This window comes from Manis javanica, chromosome 13 (genome assembly GCF_040802235.1).
Source record: "Manis javanica isolate MJ-LG chromosome 13, MJ_LKY, whole genome shotgun sequence".
NCBI classification, from domain to species: Eukaryota; Metazoa; Chordata; class Mammalia; order Pholidota; family Manidae; genus Manis; species Manis javanica.
Window position 1 is genome coordinate 84,747,650 of NC_133168.1, and position 15,671 is coordinate 84,763,320.

The window sequence follows — 15,671 nt, forward strand, 5'->3', positions numbered from 1 at the left end:
GCCTCGGCCGCGCGCCCCCGGGCCCTCCGCGCGCCCCCGGCCCCGCGAGCCCCGGGGCCTGCGGCGGCTGCGGGCTGCGGGCTCCGTGCGCAGGCGCGGCCGCGGGTGGGGGCCGGACGGCGCGCCCAGCGCTCCGGGTCCGGGTCCGCGTCCGGGTGCGGACGGCGGGGGCCGTGCGCCTGCGCGCAGCCGGCAGTCCAGCAGGGCCGCGGCCGCGGGAGGCGGGCGGCTGCCTTGGGGACCGCGGCCCCCACCCTGCCCCGGTGCCCGCCCCGCTCTGGTCCCCCCGAGACGCGGCGGACGACCCCGGACCCCCTCCCGCGGGCCGCGCAGGAGCTGCAGCCGGTGATCCAGCAAGGGGCGGTGCCGCCCCAACATGTCGCAGACGGCCATGTCCGAGACCTACGGTACGGGCGGGGCGGCGGGGGGCGCGGGGCGCTGGGTCGGGGAGGGGCGGGCGCGGGAAGGGCCGCGGGGGGTGCGGGCCCCTGGCTCGGGGGTCCGGGCTGGGCTTGGCGGGGATGCGGGGCCCGGGGATGGGAGGGAGTCCCGGCGGGGGAGGGGCTGGGCGGGCTGGGGGCGCAGGGGGCGCGGGCCCCAGGCTCGGGTGTCCGGGCTGGGCTTGGCGGGGGCAGGGGAGGGGAGGGGAGGGGCGCAGGGGGCCCGGGCCCCAGACTCGGGTGTCCGGGCTGGGCTTGGCGGGGACGCGGGGGCAGGGGAGGGGAGGGGGTCCTGGCGGGGGATGGGTGGGCGCGGGCTGGGGGCGCAGGGGGCACAGGAGGCGCGGGCTGGGGGTGCAGGAGGCGCAGACTGGGGGCGCAGGGGGCGCGGGCTCCAGGCTTGGGGGTTCGGGCTGGGGATGAAGGGGCCTCAGGCTGCGCTGTGTACAGCCATTTATGTGGTCAGGTTTTAAAGTTTCCTCTGGTTTTTCTCCGCGCTTCCACCGGTAGGGTTTTTCTTTCTTAGTGTAATTTCAATTGTTGAGGGTCTTGGAAGCCAGTCAGAGCCTGTGCCATCTGCGATAGTGTCCCCAGCGAGGCTAGGGAACGGCTTAGGGCGACGCCTGTGTTTCAGTAGGTTCCAGTTTGACCTTCCTGGTCTGGAATGTCTTTCTTTGCACTGGGATTACAATGAGCAGTTGTCCACAGACTAATCCATTTCTTCCTGGGACCTCCTGCTTCACTTACTTCTACCTCAGGGGTTTTTAGCGTTTGCATTATGCCTGTTCATAAATGTTTTCTCAGACCAAAAACACATTGGAAGCAGACCCCTTGCTCCCCCCGCCCATAGCTCCCACCCATGGAGGTGCTCAAGAAAATATATTTTTTTGAATAAACGAAAGCCATTCCAGTTCATATGCAGTGTTTTGTTTTTGTTTAGCCCTGCTTGTAACATTAAACAACACAGTATACCTCTCCTTTGTATCAGGGTTGAGGCGATGTTTGCTGGTCTGTGATCACTCTGGATGCGTGCATTTTCAGAGTGGGACTTTAACTTGGAGTTTTACAGTCCTTGGGCGAAGCTCAAGTTCACAAGGATGTACCTGAAGTCAAGTCAGTCTTGTCTGTTTGTGCGACATGCTGTTCCTTCCCCTTCAGCACATAGGTGTGCACTGGCATTAGGGCGGCCTGGTGCTGGGAGACGCTGTAAGTACACACCAAACAGCGGGCAGGCTCTGGTCTAGTGGAGCTTACAGTCTAGCGTGGGCCGCAGTGTTCGTGCAGTTATGTCCCTAATAAATGAGTGGGTGGTTAAAAACCCAGGCTGGAATTCTGAAGGCATGTGGGCTTTGAAAGACGGACCAGGGAAGCGTTAAGCAGCCAGCACAGAGGAACGGCACATGCCCAGGCCTTGAGGGGAACGAAGTTTCAGTAAGGGGGGAGTATGGTTGAGGCCCAGAGCCTCTGGGATGGGGGTGAGGGTGAGGCAGAGAGCATCCTGTGGAAGGGGTCAGCCTTGCTCCTAAGAGAGGGGGGTCACAGTGTGTTTGCTGTACCCCAGCCACTACTGTGCTTCGTGACACTCTGCCAAGAACTGCATATAGAAGGCTCCGGAGATCCTCCGGGAGGTTCTGGGCTTTGTGGGGTCCATGTTGTCGGAGCTGCCTGTGCTGCTGTCATCTCACCCCTATGGTCTGGCTCTCCCTGGAGAGAACCACAGTCAAAAATTTCATAAAGAAAATCATGTTCCTCTAGCAATTTTTGGTTCCATTTTTGCTTTATTTTCAAGTGCTCTTTACTCCGTACTTTTTCTCCGTAACTGGATAAGGAACATTAGGGAGGGGTAGGAAGTCCAAGTAGAAAAACCAAGCGGGGCTGACAGATCAGTAAGAAAGCCCTGGAAGAGGCTGGGGGGTAGAGCTTTTACATCTCCTTTGTGTTACATGAAATTACCTTGATAAAAGATAGCCTACGTTTGCCATCTACACTTTGGAATTTGAACTTCTGAGCATCACAGATTAACTGATTAAATTCCTGTCATAAAGCTTTGACCATTAGTGTTCTTATGTCAGGGTACCTCTCAAGTTCTTATTTTTTGCTAACTCTGAATTTAATCTGTTCCTCTAATAGAGGAAATTAGAGGAAACTATATTAATAGAGTAGAAAGTTAGTTTTAGAAAGAGTGAGTGTGGCAGTTGAAATTGATGACCTAAAATAAAAGTCACCCTCAAGTCCTAAACTGTCACCTTCACTTATCATTGACCATATTTGCAAAGCATTGTTCCCTAAAGTAAAACAATCAGGTTCCCTCCTTTGGACAGTTACCTCGTAGATAGCTGTAGAGGAATGTCTGTGTAACCTGTAAGCTCCTTTATACCTAAACCCTGGATACTCTGTTGCATGGATGTGCCCTGGACATTCTGACACATGGCCCAGCAATGGCTGGCCCTCCTGGCCTTGGGGAAAAGGCCTGGAAGCTGGCCTCCTGTATGTTCCTGGCGTAACAGCAGTGGCCCCCAATGGTCACGGTAGTGTACCCAAAACGTCCAGGATGTAAGAGCATCTTACAGGGAAGTTTTGTTTTATCTTTATAGCCTGTGAATGTACCTCCCGTTTCTATAAGTGAAGAAATTGAGTCCCACAAGGGTTTTGTGACTTGCCAAAATCATAGTCAGAAAAAAATGGGATCTAGACTAAAATCTTAAGTGTCTGGCCTGTCCCAGGTACTATACACAACATCCCACCATGGCATGAATGCGAACCTGGCTAGTTCTGACACAGAGGTCAGACCTTGTACCAGGAGGCAGCTCTTTATATTGACCCATCTGTAACTCCCACAGTGAGCTGTGCCTATTTTCTCTTTTCTAGAAAAGGAGGCACTGCATGCTTGACAGGGTAGGAAGAAAAATAAAGAGCCAGTGCTTCCAATGAGCTGTTGATGAGTATTCCCACCTGCTCTAGTGACTTGAATTGAATTGAATACATTTGTCATTTTAAATGTTTGCATTTTTCTTTTTCTCAGGGATGCAGACATATTAAAGCAGTGTTTCACCTTCCATTGATGGGCTGGGGTCAACATTTTGCTGCCCAGAGAGCCCTAACCACAAGCATGTGGTAACAAAGATGAAATCTTAGTTTTCAAATCGAAACCCTCAATCTCAGTATCTCAAAACCGAAACCGTGATTCCCAAATATTCATTAGATTCACAACATTCTTAAAACCCTGGCCAGGTAGTATGGCCTGGAACTTCCAGAGGAACTCCAGCCTTGTAAGACTTGGTAGATCACAAACTGGCTTTACTTGATTCCTGATACTAAGGTTTGTGAGACAGAAGCAGCCAGTCAAATAAGTAGTACGAGGCAATGATGTTTAGAAAGGCGCTTAAGTAATAAGTGCTGCAGAAAATGCTAGAAATGAAACTAAGGAAAAAATTAAGGTCTGAGGCAGTTTGATGAAAAAATCTAAGCAAAGTCTCTCTTCACACTGGAGTTCATGCTTTCTGCAGTGAAAACAGTTTATGAAACCATACAGATCATTGGTCCTATGCTAACTTTTATTGCAGTACACTCTTTTTATTTTGTGCTTTATTTTGAAAGCAGCACTGTATTATAGTATTGATCACGTAATTTTGAGAATTGTCAGGGTATTTTCTTTTAAAAATGTATTCTTATAGACAGTTGTGGGTTGAGTTGTGTCCCTGAAAGATATGTTCAAGTCCTAAACCCAGGGTGGATTAGGGTGGTCCCTAATTCAATGACTGGTATCCTTGTGAGAGAAATTTGGACATAGACACATGCCAGGAAAGAGGTGATGTGAGGACAGAGGCTGAGGTCGGAGCAATGTATCTACAAGCTGAGGGTCACCAGGGATGCAGGCAGCCATCACCACAAGCTAGGGAGAGGCAAGGAGGTGTCCTTCCCTAAAACCTTCAGAGAACATGACCTTGCTGACATCTGGTTTTGAACTTGCAGTTCCCAGAACTGTGAGACAATACATTTCTGTGGTTCTCAGCATTCCAGTCGGTGGTATTTTGTTAGGGCAGCTGTGGGAAACTAATACACAGGCTTGGTGGTCCAAATATGATTCATGGAGAAATTTTAGGCTCAGTGGGCAAGGTGGAGAGAGGATATTCTGGTAAAGGAAATAACATCTTCAAAGTCACCTGGTGCCAATAAAGTATAAAATAAGTTGCTGTTAGGGGAATTGCCCGAATAACCATTACCTTAATTTCATAAAAGACAGGGCACATAAACAATGTCAGCAAACGAAGCACCTGACATCAAAATAAAGGACATTTCTCTAAATTGAATACATTTGTCATTTTAAATGTTTGCATTTTTCTTTTTCTCATTCACTGAAAACTGGTGAGCATTTTAAGGACCAGAGTTGAGGGAGCAGTTACCACTGAATGCCCCTGAGTCCCCTGGTATATTGAGATGCAAATTCTGATGCAGCCGATGTGGGGTGCATGGAGGTTCTGCACAGACCAGTTCCCAGCAGGGGAGGTGCTATGCTGTTGGTCCAGACACCACAATTTGAGTACATGATTTGAGTATGCACTGTATAATGCCGCCATACCATAGAACCTTGAAAACTTCGTTCTTTGGGAAAGCAGAAGTTGATGACAGTTTTTCCTGGTCATTTGAACCATAAAGTATCCCAGTCCTTGGCTGTGTCCCTCTTTGCTCAGAAGATTCCTGAATCTCCCGGCAGGGCATGCGCTCGGGCTAAACACCTTGTCCCCATTCCACTTGGATGGCCTAGGGTATCTTCACACCGGGCTCCAAACCAACCAATTCCCCACTCCTATTCCCCAGTTTTGTATTTGTCCCATGTACCCATTTGCCTAAGAGACAAAGTTAAAATCTATTCTTAATTCTTCATCACCCTATCTCCTGAGCCCATCTGTCTTATAAGTCTTTTGAACTGACCTTTCCGCATAATTCTGGTTGCTGCTTATTCTAGAAGAGGTCAGGGAGGTGGTTCATAAGGCGGTCATGCCAAAGTCCTCCATCGCAGCTGCAGGAGCAGGTGCTCAGGTTGTTTTGTGTGACAGCCATTGTTCGCAGCCTCTGGCTCCTGCAAGCAGGGAGATGAGGTGGGTTCTGGTAGCAGTAAGCTGGAAGGGGGGCTTAGTAAAATTCATATGGGTACCTAAGCCACAGTTTCACAGGAAAATCATGATGATTTATGTAAATTGCATTTCCAAAGCTTTTTGAGGTCCTGGAAAAACAAGTTCATGTAAGCATACATTTGGACTTTACCTCTAATAATGCTGATATTTCTTCTGTCGAGGGCCATGTCACCAACACTCTGTGAGGGGTATGTCACATTTGGGGTTGCTGTGTACAGAATTAGCCATAACAGAATCTTTTGCAAGTGATCTTCTTACCATCTTTAACCAGGCAGGAGTTCTGATGAGCTTTGCTCTGAATATTTATTTGAAATGGGAAGAAATGGGAAGATTTCTCCATGAATCATTCAGGTGTTTCTTGAATTTCTTCTCTTCAACCATCCTCTGGAGATTGGTCAGACTGATGTAATAGATTTTTCCTGATCAGTCCATGAGGGTACTTCCCAGTGAAAATAATTTGAGGGAAAACCTTTAAATCCTGTGCCTCTTGTAACACTGGCCTTTGAATGTCACTGCTTTCTCTGCTAGTCTGACCTTCGTAGTGGGCTATGTTCTGCATGTTTGAAAGCATACTTGACTTTTTCTTCTCTGTAGCTGTTGAATATGGATTAAATTCTAAAACGATGTGCAGGGTACTCTTTATAGGATGGATGAGTCAGGCTAATGTGAAGGATAACCATACTGTAGTGTAACACATAAATCAAATAGACGCTGTGCATCTACACATCATCTTCCTTTGGAAATCCCCCCTCTAAGCTCTCCAAGAAAATGATTTTACTTTGAGTGAGGTTTGGCCAGTACAAGTAAGTCCCGGCTAATGGTGGAGAGAAATAGTGCTTTGCAGCTCTGCTGTGGCCAAGCACAGTCCTGTACCACTTAGGATGGCAAACGCTTCCGTAGCAATACTTACTGCTCTCACTCTTGCGATTCTTTCTATTTCCCTTATAGGCTGTGTTTTTGACACGTATGTTGTCTTAAAAAGCAGCTAACAATATTCAGATGTGGGGGAAAGGGACACTTCATAAAGTGTGAACAAATTATGAATAAGAGGATGTATTTTAGAGAGAGCTTTGTCGTTTTTCAAATGCGAATTTTTAATCATGCAGGAAAACCTAGGGACTTAGAAAAGAAAACATCTCTCCCTTGTAATTAAAAATACTACAGGTCATGTGCTTGCTTAGTTATAGTGCCCTTGTTATTTGTCACACCAGTTATCGCAGGGGTCTGTGTATGGCGGTGCCACCTCTCTGCACTGCCTGTGGGGACCTTGCCTGACCAGTGTGCCAGTCGGCTCTCCGACTGTGACAGAGCCAGTCTTTGGAGGCTAGGCTGTTAGCTCTTGGAAAGCAGAGGCCTGCTTCCGTGGCTCTGTCCCCGCTGCCGCCAGTAGTTCTCAGCACAGCCTTCAGGGGCCACTGCCAGGGCCTTTGATTTGATTCCACGTGAGAGGTGGTGTGTTTCTTCTCAGTCACAGAATGTGAAGCCAAAGACCAGAATAAATACGAGATCCACCTTTAAGACATGGTTTAGTTCATTCTTGGTAGAAATCTGTTTTTACATTGTTCATAATAGAAATGCAACTCTGATTAAAACCTCTTCCACAGAGTGCATTGTCTGAATTACAGAGGTCACCCAAGGCCGACTTTCAGAGTACAGACTTCCCTTCTAAGAAGTCAGATCTGCAGTCAGTGTGCAGTGCGGGGGAGCAGAGCCGCAGCTGACGCTTTGCTCCTGGAGCTGCCCCACTGAATGACCCCAAGGAGAGAACGTGCTGGCCAAATGGAGGTTGGCCACCAGCCTCGAGGAAGGCTTTGGGTATCTGTCAAGCACCTGGGGCAACTGGCACCCTGCCCAGCAACCCGGGGCACGTAGGGGCAGAGTATCCCTCGTGTGGCAACAGGTGTATCAGGTGACCTGACTCTGTGGTCGCAATCAAATGCCTGGTGTTTGGTGATTCTTAAGTAAACATCTGTAGAATCAACTCCCCTAGTTCTAAAGTCATGTTTTCCTAACAACCTTCTGATTATAAATGACTCTGTATGACCAGAAATAAAAATTTTCAAAAAAATATGTTTAATAGCAAATTTCTGTTGAACAGATAATAGCTGATTCGCCCGCTGGTCCTTTTATCAAGTGGCATGCTTCCAACTGCAAGTGGCATAAAGCCCGACTCAGAAGACTATCGGTGATAGGAAAATTTTCCTTTTTTTCAAATAACTGTAGGTGAGGTTTCAGGGCTGGTTCATTCAGAAGCCCACTGTGTCAGCAAGGACATAAATTCCCCATTTCTTTCCTCATCCTCATTCGTCTGTCATAAAATGGCTACTCTGTACTCTGGGCCTGCTTCCTTGTTTACATCCCAAGCACAGAGGTGTCCTTTCCTGCATTTATGAAATGAAGGTGCTTCGTCCCCATCCAATTGGGCCGCGTTAGGCCAAGGACCTGCGCCTGGGCTGATCACTCGGATTGCACTTATTGGCCAAAACCTGTGTTTCTCATCCAGTCTCTGGCAGGGAAGAGGGGTCTGGGACTGACCATAACTGTCCTAAAATAACCAGTGTCTGCCTTTGTGCTTTAGGGTCAATCCTGAAGTCTGGCTCCTTGGGGGAATGCCTGCCAGGGGGCACAACAGCGGCTACTACAGTTGCCAAAAAAGTGTCAGTACAGTTCAGCTTCTACCTGCTTGTTCCAGGTAGTGATCTTCCTGAAGTACATGATAGACCTACAGGTTCCCACAGCTCCAACGGGAAGGTGGTCAGAGAAAGCCGCGTAGCAGGAGAAGAAACACGGGCGTCCACACTGGGCGCACACAGAGTGGAATCCCTGGTCTGCTTAGAAATACCAAAATTCCTCCGTGACTTTGCAAACACTGTAGACTTGCACTTGATCTTAGTTCTCCCTGTCTCTGGGAACCTGCTTAGAATAGGAGGTGTTTGAAGACTTCTGAGCCACTTTTGACACATGGCACCTTGAGATATGTTGTTGTAAATATGTACAGAAACTAGGATACTGTATACCTGCCGCACACCTGTATCGGAGTGAAGTCCGTATTTTGGGTTCTCATTCTACTATTAAATTCCATTGAACCCTTTGTCATTGAGACCTTGGCTGGCAGATTTTATTGGTAAAATCCATGTTAAAGTCAATTCTGTTATTATATAAACAAGTTCTCTCCAAGTGTTTACAACTGTTAAAGCATTATGAGTTAAAAGTGACCCATCTCGATGGTGAGTTAAAGATGGTGGCGTGAGTAGAGCAACAGAAATCTCCTCCCAAAACCACATATATTTTTGAAAATACAACAAATACAACTCTTCCTAAAAGAGAGACCAGAAGACACAGGACAACAGCCAGACCACATCCACACCTGTGAGAACCCAGTGCCTCACGAAGGGGGTAAGATACAAGCCGTGGCCCGGCGGGACCCGAGCACCCCTCACCCCAGCTCCTGGTGGGAGGAGAGGAGTCAGAGCGGGGAGGGAGAGGGAGCCCAGGACTGCTAAACACCCAGTCCCAGCCATCCGCACTGGAGCGCAGACACAGTGCATGCATGGGGTGCTGGATACTAGGGAAACGGGACAAGACCTGTGAGTGGGTCTCCGCAGCCAGCACCCCCAGGACAAAGAAAAGCAAGTACTTTTTGAAAGTCTTAAAGGGACAGGGACCCCACAGCTGGACAGAAGCGTCCAGGGACACTTAGCCCAGCAACTGGGAGTCCCAGGGAACTCTGGGCGCCATAACCCCCTAGACAGCAGGCGGTTCAGAAGCCCCTCACAGAGATAAACAGCCTTCCAGCTGTTTCCCCTCCAACACAGCTCTGCCATATCAGAGCAGCAGCCCAAGGCAGGCTACACCCACAGCAACAGCGGAGGTAAACTCCATAGTGGCCAGGCAAGAATCAGAAGCCCTGTCTGCGCACAGTTGCCCAGCACAAGCCGCTAGAGGTCGCTATTCTCCCAGGAGAGGAAGGCCACAAACCAACAAGAAGGGACATTCTCCCAGCCATCACTTGCGCCATCTCCACAAACTATCTGTATCACCATGAAAAGGCAGAAAAATTTGATACAGAGCAAAATCACAACCCCTGAGGAGACAGACCTAACCAGTCTTCCTGAAAAAGAATTCAAAATAAAAATCATAAACATGCTGATGGAGCTACAGAGAAATATACAAGAGCTAAGGGATGATGTCTGGAGGGAGATTACAGAGGTGAAACAATCTCTGGAAGGATTTTTAAGCAGAATGGATAAGATGCAAGAGGCCATTGATGGAATAGAAACCAGAGAACAGGAAAGCATAGAGGCTGACACCGAGGGAGATAAAAGGATCCTCTAGGAAGGAAACAATATTGAGAGAACTGTGTGACCAATCCAAAAGGAACAATATCTGCATTATAGGGGTACCAGAAGAAGAAGAGAGAGAAAAAGGGACACAAAGTGTCTTTGAAGAAATTATTACTGAGAACTTCCCCAAACTGGGGGAGGAAATAGTTGCTCAGACTATGGAGGCACAAAGAACTCCCAATAGAAGGGACCCAAAGAGGACAAAACCAAGACACATAATAATTAAAATGGCAAAGATCAAGGACAAGGACGAAGTATTAAAGGCAGCCAGAGAGAAAAAATAAAGGTCACCTACAAAGGAAAACCCATCAGGCTATCATCAGACTTCTCAACAGAAACCTTACAGGTCAGAAGAGAATGGCATGATATATTCAATGCAATGAAACAAGGGCCTTCAACCAAGATACTGTATGCAGCATGATTATCATTTAAATATGAAGGAGGGTTTAAACAATCCCCAGAAAAGCAAAAGTTGAGGGAATTTGCCTCCTACAAACCACCACTACAGGGTATTTTAGAGGGACTTCTCTAGATGGGAGCACTCCTAAAAAGAGCACAGAACAAAACACCCTACATATGAAGAATGGAGGAGGATGAATAAGAAGGGGGAGAAATAATCATCAGACTGTGTTTATAATAGCTCAATAAGCGAGTTAAGTTAGACAGTAAGGTAGTAAAGAAGCTAACCTTGAACCTTTGGTAACCACGAATCTAAAGCCTGCAATGGCAATAAGTACATATCTTTCAATAATCACCCTAAATGTAAATGGACTGAATGCACCAATCAAAAGACACAGAGTAATAGAATGGATAAAAAAGCAAGACCCATCTATATACTGCTTACAAGAGACTCACCTCAAACCCAAAGACATGCACAGATTAAAAGTCAAGGGATGGAAAAAGATATTTCATGCAAACAACAGAGAGAAAAAACCAGGTGTTGCAATACTAGTATCAGACAAAATAGACTTCAAAAAAAGAAAGTAACGAGATAAAGAAGGACACTACATAATGATAAAGGGCTCAGTCCAACAAGAGGATATAACCATTATAAACATATATGCACCCAATACAGGAGCACCAATATATGTGAAACAAATACTAACAGAATTAAAGGAGGAAATAGAATGCAATGCATTCATTTTAGGAGACTTCAACATGCCACTCACCCCAAAGGATAGATCCACCAGACAGAAAATAAGTAAGGACATGGAGGCACTGAACAGCACATTAGAACAGATGGACCTAATAGACATCTATAGAACTCTACTTCCAAAAGCAACAGGATACACATTCTTCTCAAGTGCACATGGAACATTCTCCAGAATAGACCACATACTAGGCCACAAAAAGAGCCTCAGTAAATTCCAAAAGATTGAAATCCTACCAACCAACTTTCCAGACCACAAAGGTATAAAACTAGAAATAAATTGTACAAAGAAAGCAAAATGGCTCACAAGCACATGGAGGCTTAACAACATGCTCCTAAATAATCAGTGGATCAATAACAAAATTAAAATGGAGATCCAGCAATATATGGAAACAAATGACAACAACAACACAAAGCCCCAACTTCTGTGGGACGCAGCAAAAGCAGTCTTAAGAGGAAAGTACATAGCAATCCAGGCATATTTAAAGAAGGAAGAACAAACCCAAATGAATAGTCTAACGTCACAATTATCAAAATTGGAAAAAGAAGAACAAATGAGGCCTAAAGTCAGCAGAAGGAGGGACATAATAAAGAGCAGAGAAGAAATAAATAAAATTGAGAAGAATAAAACAATAGAAAAAATTAATGAAACCAAGAGCTGATTCTTTGAGAAAATAAACAAAATAGATAAGCCTCTAGCCAGACTTATGAAGAGAAAAAGAGAGTCAGCACACATCAACAGAATCAGAAATGAGAAAGGAAACATCACGATGGACCCAACAGAAATACAAAGAATTATTAGAGACTACTATGAAAATCTATATGCTAGAAGCTGGAAAACCTAGAAGAAATGGACAACTTCCTGAAAAATACAACCTTCCAAGACTGACCAAGGAGGAAACACAAAATCTAAACAAACCAATTACCAGCAAAGAAATTGAAGCAGTAATCAAAAAACTACCCAAGAACAAAACAAATACTCCCAAACTCATTCTATGAAGCCAACATCACCCTAATACCAAAACCAGGCAAAGACCCCACCAAAAAAGAAAACTACAGACCAATATCACTGATGAACGTAGATGCAAAAATACTCAACAAAATATTAGCAAACCGAATTCAAAAATACCTCAAAAGGATCGTACACCATGACCAAGTGGGATTCATCGCAGGGATGCAAGGATGGCACAACATTCGAAAGTCCATCAACATCATCCACCACATCAACAAAAAGAAGGACAAAAACCACATGATCATCTCCATAGATACTGAAAAAGCATTCGACAAAATTCAACATCCATTCATGATAAAAACTCTCAACAAAATGGGCATAGAGGGCAAGTACCTCAACATAATAAAGGCCATATATGATAAACTCAAAGCTAACATCATACTGAACAGCGAGAAGCTGAAAGCTTTTCCTCTGAGATCGGGAACAAGACAGGGATGCCCACTCTCCCCACTGTTATTCAACATAGTACTGGAGGTCCTAGCCATGGCAATTAGACAAAACAAAGAAATACAAGGAATCCAGATTTGTAAAGAAGAAGTCAAACTGTCACTATTTGCAGATGACATGATATTGTACATAAAAAACCCTAAAGATTCCACTCCAAAACTACTAGAACTAATATTGGAATACAGCAAAGTTGTAGGATACAAAATTAACACAGAAATCTGTGGCTTTCCTATACACTAACAATGAACTAATAGAAAGAGAAATCAGGAAAACAATTCCATTCACGATTGCATCAAAAAGAATAAAATACTTAGGAGTAAACCTTACTGAGGAAGTGAAAGACCTATACCCTGACAACTATAAGACACTCTTAAGGGAAATTAAAGAGGACACTAACAAATGGAAACTCATCCCATGCTCTTGGCTAGGAAGAATTAATATCATCAAAATGGCCATCCTGCCCAAAGCAATATACAGATTTGATGCAATCCCTATCAAATTACCAACAACATTCTTGAACAAACTAGAACAAACAATTCAAAAATTCACCAAAGACCCCGAATAGCCAAAGCAACCCCGAGAAGGAAGAATAAAGTAGGGGGGATCTCGCTCCCCAACGTCAAGCTCTACTACAAAGCCACAGTAATCAAGACAGTTGGGTACTGGCACAAGAACAGAGCCACAGACCAGTGGAACAGAGTAGAGACCCCAGATATTAACCCAAACATATATGGTCAATTAATATATGATAAAAGAGCCATGGACATATACAATGGGGAAAGGACAGTCTCTTCAACAGATGGTGCTGGCAAAACTGGACACCTACATGTAAGAGAATGAAACAGGATCACTGTCTAACCCTATACACAAAAGTAAATTTGAAATGGATCAAAGACCTGAATGTAAGTCATGAAACCATAAAACTCTCAGAAAAAAACATAGGCAAAAATTTCATGGACATAAAGATGAGTGACTTCTTCATGAACATATCTCCCTGGGCAAGGGAAACAAACGCAAAAATGAACAAGTGGGACTATATCAAGCTAAGAAGCTTCTGTACAGCAAAGGACACCATCAATAGAACAAAAAGGTATCCTACAGTATGGGAGAATATATTCATTAATGACAGATCCGATAAAGGGTTGACATCCAAAATATGTAAAGAGCTCACACACGTCAACAAACAAAAAGCAAATAATCCAATTAAAAAATGGGCAGAGGAGCTGAATAGACAGTTGTCTAAAGAAGAAATTCAGATGACCAACATACACATGAAAAGATGCTCCACATCGCTTGTCATCAGAGAAATGCAAATTAAAACCACAATGAGATATTGCCTCACACCAGTAAGGATCGCCATCATCGAAAAGACAAACAACAACAAATGTTGGCGAGGTTGTGGAGAAAGGGGAACCCTCCTACACTGCTGGTGGGAATGTAAATTAGTTCAACCATTGTGGAAAGCAGTATGGAGGTTCCTCAAAATGCTCAAAATAGAAATACCATTTGACCCAGGAATTCTACTTCTAGGAATTTTCCCCAAGAATGCAGCACTCCAGTTTGAAAAAGACAGATGCACCCCTATGTTTATCACTGCACTATTTACAATAGCCAAGATATGGAAGCAACCTAAATGTCCATCAGTAGGTGAATGGATAAGGAAGATGTGGTACATATACACAATGGAATATTATTCAGCCATAAGAAAAAAACAGATCCTACCATTTGCAATAACATGGATGGAGCTAGAGGGTATTATGCTCAATGAAATAAGCCAGGCGGAGAAAAACAAGTACCAAACGTGGAGTATGGTACTCCACTTCACTCATATGTGGAGTATAAGAACAATGAAAAAACTGAAGGAACAAAACAGCAGCAGAATCACAGAACCCAAGAAGAGACTAGCGGTTACCAAAGGGAAAGGGACTGGGGATGATTGGTGTGAAGGGAGGGACAAGGGTGGGAAAAAAGAAAGGGGGCATTATGATTAGCATGTATAGTGTGTTGGGGGGCACGGGGAGGGCTGTCCAACACAGAGAAGACTAGTGATTTTACAGCATCTTGCTATGCTGATGGACAGTGACTGTGAAGGGGTATGTGGGGGGGACTTGGTGAAGGGGGGAGCCTAGTAAACATAATGTTCTTCATGTAATTGTAGATTAATGATACCAAAATTTTTAAAAAAACAAAAAAAAAAGTGACCCATCTCTGTATTTCTTCCGGTATGTATTCTTGAATGATAAAGTTAATTTTCCTTGTGCACGTCTTCCCAAGAACAGTGTTCTTTCTAGCTATTATGTGGCTAAAGAGGCTTTTGGGCTAATATCCTTGAATATGCACTGATCCAAGATTCTTCTGGTGTTAACCATTGCCGTATCTAGGCTGAATTGGAGTCCTCACCTGTAGAGAAGAGGTGAGGTCCACATCATCTGCACACAGTACTTTGTATCTGGTGTGTCTGATCCTCATGACCATGCAGGCCCACCGGGACCCAGCTGTGGGTGAGGACACGCTGGGAGAGGGTGGGTGCCCAGCCCATGCTCCCAGAGCCGGGAGTCATGGACCTGGAACCCGGACTCAGCTCTATCTTGCCTCCCTTCTTACTGGCGCTCACTTCTTACTCCATCTGTCATTCCCCTGCAGATGTCCACTCCATCAAGTCCGATCAGCGGTTGGCAGATCAGTTCCCCCCGGGTGGCATTGCTGTAGTGTGTGTTCAAGACAAACATTGGGTGTTTCATATGCATCACCATCTGTCTCTGAACTCGGTGAAATGGGCGGGTGGGGCGGTGGGGAAGGAAGCTGGTACCTTCTAACTTAATGCAGAATACCTTTACCATTCACAGGGGGTGCTTTCACGGATCTGTTTGAGCTCTAAAACTGCAAATGCTGTAATGCAGTCAAGGCTTGCTCCAAAGCCGCAGTTCAGAAAGACGTTTTCTGTGTGTTTCCTCAAATAAAAAATGAACTGTTCAGCTTTTCTCTTCGTGGCAGTAGTTGGGAGTGTTCTCTGAAAGATTTTGACAAACCACTTGCCCTAATTTCTTTGTAAAATTTTATCCTCTCATACATCTAAATCACATTTATCATTCTACTCTTTAAAGTATCTAAAATTTGCTTCCTGGTTAAGGATAATTGTTTGTA

General features: G+C 45.4%; 1 protein-coding gene across 7 annotated transcripts in view; it reads left to right on the forward strand.

Moving 5' to 3' along the window:
- The first annotated feature begins 172 nt into the window (after positions 1–172).
- Positions 173–15,671, forward strand: part of RAB4A (RAB4A, member RAS oncogene family) — a 98,842-nt gene continuing 83,343 nt past the window's right edge. For 6 of the 7 annotated variants that reach the window (XM_073219966.1, XM_073219967.1, XM_073219964.1 and 3 more), the window contains exon 1: positions 173–407. In XM_073219966.1, the coding sequence (XP_073076067.1) occupies positions 377–407 (31 nt within the window). In that variant the 5' untranslated portion in view covers positions 173–376. The remainder of the gene's footprint in view (positions 408–15,671) is intronic. The other variant, XM_073219962.1, reaches the window with a different exon arrangement.